We start from the raw sequence: 7,865 nt of genomic DNA, 5'->3' as shown, positions 1-7,865 counted from the left end.
TATAACATTAAGATAACAAAATTTTATTTTATATTTATTACGTTCGTTCTATTTATTTAGTCTCATTACACTTGCTTTGGTCAATATAATATTCTAGTTTTGTAGTTTAGAATGATTCCGAGCAAAACTGACCAAAGAGTATTTAATGGTCACATAACTCCCGACTATACTTATTAATTGTGTATGTGGACGACACCTTTGTCATAACTTTGATATTAAAATTTTTAGCACACTTTAATATTAATTGTGTATGTGGATGACTCCTTCGTCATGACTATATCAACTTATAAGGCATAGTGTGAATTAGTTCTGTTTGCAGGCGAGTCTATATTGATAAATACATTTTTTTTAAAATGATTTTCTGATACGTTTTTTTCAACAATTACGTCTTTCCTTATTGCCGGAACTCGTTGATCTGGCCAATATAAGTATTTAACTCGAATATTCTTTTATGTTGGACCAAAAGTTTATGGGATATTCTTTTATGTTGGACCAAAAGTATATGAAATAAGTTATTCTGCCTATTATTTTTCTGTCTTAAATCAGAATCTAAAGAAGAAGGAGAAAGATAAATGTTAATTAAAATTCTGATATAATGATCGTGGTTGGCAAAGGTAGGCAAAAAAAAAAAAAAGTTGACAAAATAACATATCCCAAAGTTTATATGCATAGAGCGAATTATTCTTTCGCCTTTCACTGAAGAAACTTTCCAAGTTTCTCGGTCAAATTTCAAGAACATAATGACCGATTCCTAATTTTGTAAAATAAACTTCCGAGTGTCTATCTAATCAGTTTGACTAATCAATTTAATGGATCGATCATGGTTATAAAAGTGAAACAATTTTAAATATATTATAGATAAATAAATAATAAATAGATAGAGTATGGATTCTTATTTACTTCGATCAAGCTGCGACAAAGTCTTCTTACAGCTGGTAAAAAGTTATCTTTTTTTTTTTATAGAGGAAAACTATAAGAAGTTAATGTTGGCGAGGTTATATAACACGGAATATAGATGCTTCTTCTAATTAACTAATACAGATACAAAACCAGCAACTTCAAAATTGGGATCATTATTGTAGCTACAATGATTCTGCAATTTGCATTATTTCATATCATTGCTTTGATAATATGTCCCATATATACACTAGCATCTGTCGAAGGTTCTGTTATAGCACAACTTGGTTGTGATTCGACATGTGGAAACGTTTTGATCCCTTACCCTTTTGGAATGAAAGATCCCAAATGCTATGGAGACAAGTGGTTTGAAATAGAATGCAGGAACACTTCTCAAGGTAATAAACCTTACTTGAAATCTTTAAATCTGGAGGTGACATTAATCTCTGAAAGCATAAGTGCAATTCAAATCATGAATCCGATTTACCATTTGAACTGCCAAGGCAAAAGCGCTAATCCAGTTATTAACCTGAGAGGAAGCCCTTTCGTGTATTCCCAGCAGTACGATAAATTTGTAGCTGTTGGTTGCAACAATGTTGCTTTTTTGAGGTCAAATGGGTCAGCTGTTGGTGGTTGTGTTTCCATTTGTGATGACAATGAAGAAGTTAACGATAGCACTGTCCTAGGAAGGGATGGTTGTCATGGCAGGTACTGCTGCGAGACTTCACTGCCTTTGTATCTTTCAGAATATAATGCAACGGTTCAAAAGCTAAGGAACGAAAGTTTGAGTCATGTTCAGTGTAGTAACGCGTTAATTGTGGATGATAATTGGCTTGTGAACTACTATAAGTTTAATTTATCTACCCAGAGATTTGGTGAACTAAAGAATATGGATTATGTTCCTGCGATGCTTGAGTGGGAGATCATAATCGAGATATTGAACAATTCAATCTTTGAACTTCCTTCAGATGCAAACTGCTATAACTCTAATGTTACATCTTCACAAAACACAACCTCAGGTCGGAGATGTCGCTGCTTCATTGGCTTCGATGGCAATCCCTACATAGCTGGAGGCTGCACAGGTATGATCCCTCTACAACAACTTATATTTATATTATTTCTCTATAATATCTTATAACTTGATAATTATATGGAAAAATCCGAAATAATACAAGGCGTTTTGAGAATTTTGCTTATATGCAATATGAGTTTTCTCAAAAACAAATTCCTGCATCCCCCCCTCCTCTTTTAAAACCTTAAACTAAGGTTATTTTAGGATCGCGTGCTTTTTTCTAGCTCTAAGCAATATACAGGTACTATTAATCAAGTTAAGCTGGAAAAAGATGTCAGCTTCTGTTTGATTTCGAAGTTTATTTTGTTTTGGTACAAAAGCTTTGGTTTAATGATTAACATGATGCTGATTAACAATTTTATCCTTGTTTTAAAAATAATTTATTACTTTGCCCCTTCCCAAACTATATACCAATATGCCCAAATTCTCAAATTATATATCAATTTGTTTATATTTGGCCGATACTTACTCGAGTAAGGTACTTACTCCAGTACAAGGCTACCATACTTGAGTAACTGCCCCTATTTACTTAACTCTTTAGATTTTAGGATTTTTGTTTCAAGCTCTGAACCTATCACCAAACCCTCTAGTCCTTGGCAAAGAAGTGTTCATCAAGTTCCCAAACATTAAAGACAAGAGATTATTAAAAAATTGGGGCTCTAAGACAACTAATGTATTCTTAATGATATATATGAGATTTCATATGAGATTTCAAATGGGAATTACCTTGGTAATGATGTCAATAATGATGGAAATGTGGAGTTGAATATCTCGATCAGTCTATGTAGAAAGTTATTGAGATATATGTTGAAATTGATTGTGGTGAGTCGTCTTCCATCTAATTAATGCAAATGAACGTGGAATCATATATTGGTCATGAAGATAGATTTGTCCTCTCATCAGAACCTCTATCAATTTTAAGTCATATCATATTTGGGGAACAAAAAGATGACAATATCTTGGATATGAATAGTGATGAGGAGGGAGAACCCGAAAGTGTAATTTCACTAGGTGATTCATGAAAAACTGAATGTGGATGATGATTTTGATGCTGATCTATTGCTAGTAAACATGAATACCCCTGCTTTAATGAACCCTCAAGTTTCACTAGTAATTAGTGGTTAGTTTATGAATTTTATCTATTTAACATGTCATATTTATGTAATTAGTGCATCTGATAGGGACATCGTGGTTGTATGTGTAGGACCAAATACTACCGTATTCTGGAATGATATTCCGGATTATACATGTATCAATTAAGAGCACCTTAACAATGAAATGACGTATATGATGATGGTGAAATGCAGGGTCCTTGTGTTGTGCAAATTAATATTCCATCAGAACTAATTAAATATATGTTATAAAATTCAATTAATTCCATCCAGCCGCGCTTAAATTCAATTTTACATCAACAAATGTATACATATGAGTTCTAACCTATAATCTAATCTGGTTGACATTTCAGCTATACCGGGGTTCTTTCCTTCGGATGGTCATGCGAAGAAGTGGGCTATAGTAGGTATGTATTACTTCACAAACTCATTAATGAAGAATAACAAATACCATTTATACTTCCATGGATCCTAAACTTATTAATATTATAGGCCCATGCTTATCTATATTTGTATTGGACAATTATAATCACCTAATTTATTGTGCCAAATGTGCAGGAGTTTCGTCAAGCATCGGATCGATCATTTTGGTCCTTGTTCTATGGCTCTTGCATAAAGTTGTAAGGAAAAGAATGATAAAGAAACGCAAAGAAAAATTCTTCAAAAAAAATGGTGGTTTGTTGTTACAGCAAAGAATGTCTTCTGATGAAGTTAATGTCGACCAAACTATTCTCTTCAGCTTAAAGGAATTAGAAAAGGCCACCGACAACTTTAATACGAACAGAGTTCTTGGAAAGGGAGGCCAAGGTACCGTTTACAAAGGCATGCTAGTTGATGGTAGAATTGTTGCTGTGAAAAAGTTTAAGGTCGAAGGAAAGGTTGAAGAATTCATCCACGAGTTTGTCATCCTTTCACAAATTAACCATAGAAATGTGGTCAAGTTGTTAGGATGTTGTTTGGAGACAGAAATTCCATTGCTTGTCTATGAATTCATTCCTAATGGTAACCTTTTCGAATATTTGCATGATGAAAATGAGGACTTACCAATGACATGGGATATGCGTTTGAGAATTGCCACTGAAATTGCAGGAGCTCTATTTTACTTACACTCACTCACATCTCAGCCCATTTATCACAGAGACATCAAATCAACAAATATACTATTGGATGAAAAGTATAAGGCAAAAGTAGCAGACTTTGGAGCATCCAGAATAGTTTCCATTGAAGCTACTCATCTCACCACAGTAGTTCAAGGTACTTTTGGATACTTGGATCCTGAGTATTTTCTCACTAGTCAATTTACTGAGAAGAGTGATGTCTTTAGTTTTGGAGTAGTTCTTGTTGAGCTTTTAACTGGGATGAAGCCTATCTCAACAATATCTAAGGAAACCAAGAGTTTGTCTTCTTATTTTGTTCAATGTATGGAGGAGAATAGTTTTTTTGACATTATTGACAGAAGAGTCACGAAGGAAGGGGAGAAAGAACATATAATTGCAGTTGCCAATCTTGCAAATAGATGCTTAGAGATGAATGGGAGAAAACGACCAACTATGAAAGAAGTCACATTGCAATTAGAAGAGATTCGAAGATTGGATAGGAAGCCCAATGCACAAATAAATCAAGAAGAAATTGAGCTAGCTGGAATTGTAGACTATCAACCTTGGACTAGATACTCTACATCAAATTCATCAGCCCTTTCCTCAGACTCGAATGTTATGCATATTCTTACATTAAAATAACAGGTGAATTTTTTTAAGTTTATTTCTTTAGAGATAGAATTAAATTATTCATGTATTTTTATCATAAATTAATGTATTACATAACTTAAAGCACAAATGATCAAGGGGTACGTTTGAGATATAAAACTATTTATGTGCATTTGGCCTAAATTTTATATTTTTAGAAGAATTGGTTCGTAATACTTACGTTCAATAATCTCTCGCCAATGTTTTTGTTTCATTTCAGGTGGAGACTGAAACAACGGCTTGGCTATGTTGACTAAAATTTTAAAAATAAAAAATAATTAACTGCAGAAAAGACTATATGAAATATTTTATAGTCGGAAATAGTATGCTTCAAAAATGCAATGGTATAAGTAAACTTCTTAAATGCAAATATTTTAAATATGAAATGGGATCGATAATATGGTTAACAAGACGCCTCAAAACACAACCGATGAGAAAAGTGTTTCCTTGATGATTCTAATAAATTTATTTGATTAAATTTTATTAAAATACTTATTAATTTATATTGAAATATTTAACATTAATTGTTACTTACAATATTTAGAATGACATTTAGGTAAACTTAAAAAATATTAACTTAATAATTTATTAATTATTATTAATTTTTCTGGACTTAGGTAGCCTACATCTTATTCGGCAGAATCGGCTCATATGTTTGGTTCGGTTTTGACTTATTTTAACCTCTCTTGCATCAAATACTCGCACACTAATTTGTTTAAGTAATTACGGAAAGAGCTTCATTTCGGGAACTGCATGCGATTACTTGCATATGACAAACTATAGCTTTAATCTTACCATTCATGAGAGGATCAAAAATATTCAGATAGATTGTTATATATATATTATATCGGATTAAAGATCTTATTTGAAAATATCACTACAAGCTTTGTCAATTAATTCAAATCATCAACTTATGAAGAAGTCATTACTAATCATAAGTTATTTTTATAATTAGATTGGTACATATGACTTATATTATATATCCCAACTTGAAGGGTTAGTGTTGGATAAGGATACTAGCTAATTAATGGATAATTATTTAGGTTAATATATATGATTTATATATATCAACTTATAAGGAATAATGTGAATTAGTTCTTTTTGCATGTGAGTCGATAATGATAATTGATAAATACATTTTTAATCAAAAAATTGTTTTTCTGATTTTTTCTTTTCAACAAAGGTCTCTCCTTATTGTCGGAACTCGTTGATCTGGCCAATATATGTATTTAATAACTTGAATACTCTTTATGTTGGACCAAAAGTTTATATGCATAGAGCGTATTATTCTTTAGCCTTTCACTAAAAAACTTCCGAGTTTCTTGGTCAAATTTCAAGAACATAATGACCGACTCCTAATTTTGTAAACGAAACTTCCGAGTGTCTAATGTTTGACTAATCAATTTAATGGATCGATCATGAACCAGACTTTTATATATAATCTCGTTTTAAGTTGATTGATCATTTTGTCATTTTCTGAATTTATTTTATCACTTCATCTTCCTTTCTTAATTATAGGTTCATCGTCACTTCATGTTGGAAAAAATTGTAGAAAGAGTCAACAATAGAGGTGAAGGAATGGGTCCTTCACGAAATTTCTTTCGCAGCATTGCAATCTGCCACGCTTTACTTTTTTCCAAGGGGAGGGAGAGAGTTCCTATAAGAGCCAAAATTACCAAATTCTGCGTAGCAAACATGGCAGCAATAAATGACTCTGGTGTCAATTTCTTTAATTTATTTTTAATCTTTACTTCTTCTTTTTTCTAAAAGCAAATAAAAATAGAATATTTCTTTATTGTTTTCATTTTTAATAAAAAATAAATTAAAAATAAAAACAAACTCGATCAGAATAAAGTGTTCGCACTTCGCAAGGATACCAAAAAAAAAAGTGTTCGCAACAATTATTTTGTCAGTTTTATTTGCGAATTTAAATAAGCCTTTAATTTTTTTATGCCACAAAATATGTGCTTTTATTTTTGTAATATGTGTTATCAACTAATAAATATTAGTTGCTTCTAGTATTTTTAATTACATTCATAATATTTTTTAGTGTTTTTGTGTGAAATTAATTAAAGGTTATAACCTAGATAATAAAATAGGACTATTTATGAGTCTTACTTGATTTTTTTGTTTTGTTTTATGATTAATTTATAAATCTCTTGGTATATTTTTTTTCGTTTCCTTATAAAGAGTGCTGGCAACTTCAAAATTTAGAATTCAAATTGTGAAAAAAATAAATAATAATTTTAAGGAAGTCGGAGACTCGGAGGTATATGTTGTGGGTCCAGTAACTCAAGGCATATCTTCATAACCATGACATCGGCCCATACGTCTTAAAAGCAAGTCCACTCATCTAAAGGATTATTTTATAATCTTAAAAAAAAAAAAAAAAAACAAAGGATTATTTTATGAATATTTAATTAGACTTGAGTAGTTATCATTAGATGAGATAGGAATCAATTCCAATAAAAGTAGATAGGATTTCAGCATTGTTTTGAATTAGGATAGTTAGTTTCCTTACCGTAAATAGGATTTTACTATTTGTTTTAGAGAGGCGATATTTTTATGAAAAAAGTGTGTATCATTAGAGTTATGTCATTTTAAATAAGAGAAATAGATAGATAAAAGAGGAAAAAGAGTGAACAAAAAATATAAAGATATGGGTCCCACTTCTTTGTGAGAGTGAAAGTATATAAGTTGTCTCATTTAAAAGGATAAATACTCTTCCCTATTTTTATTATCAAAATAATTCATTACTTATCTAATAATATGATTAGTATTTTCTCTCTTTTCATAATTTTTTTAATATTCTTTCTTTTTGATCTAATAATAATTAAATAGATAATGAGTTGATAATAATTGTTTTTTGATAGTATTTAGATTAGGATAGTTAGTTGCTATCTTTATTTAAAGATTTGAAAGGAAATGAAAACGGGGAGCAGAAGTTTTCCGGAATCTCTTTCTCTTTTCCTCTCTATCAAGACCTCTCTATTCTTCTTCCCTTCTGAACGTCCTTCAGTATAGAACGACGAAAGGGTA

At 31.2% G+C, this 7,865-nt stretch overlaps 1 protein-coding gene across 1 annotated transcript; it reads left to right on the top strand.

The window, feature by feature from the left end:
- Positions 1-1,087: 1,087 nt before the first annotated feature.
- On the top strand, positions 1,088-4,820 carry LOC133286323 (wall-associated receptor kinase-like 9). The gene is made up of 3 exons (XM_061483730.1): positions 1,088-1,979; positions 3,435-3,488; positions 3,640-4,820. The coding sequence occupies exons 1-3, from the start codon at positions 1,088-1,090 to the stop codon at positions 4,818-4,820; spliced, it is 2,127 nt and encodes a 708-aa protein (XP_061339714.1).
- Positions 4,821-7,865: the final 3,045 nt, after the last annotated feature.

Source organism: Gastrolobium bilobum, unplaced genomic scaffold, assembly GCF_033153095.1.
Source record: "Gastrolobium bilobum isolate Gb01-03AN ecotype WA unplaced genomic scaffold, APGP_CSIRO_Gbil_v1 utg1891, whole genome shotgun sequence".
NCBI classification, from domain to species: Eukaryota; Viridiplantae; Streptophyta; class Magnoliopsida; order Fabales; family Fabaceae; genus Gastrolobium; species Gastrolobium bilobum.
Note: the sequence above shows the minus strand (reverse complement) of the source record. Positions and strands in the feature narration are given on the sequence as shown.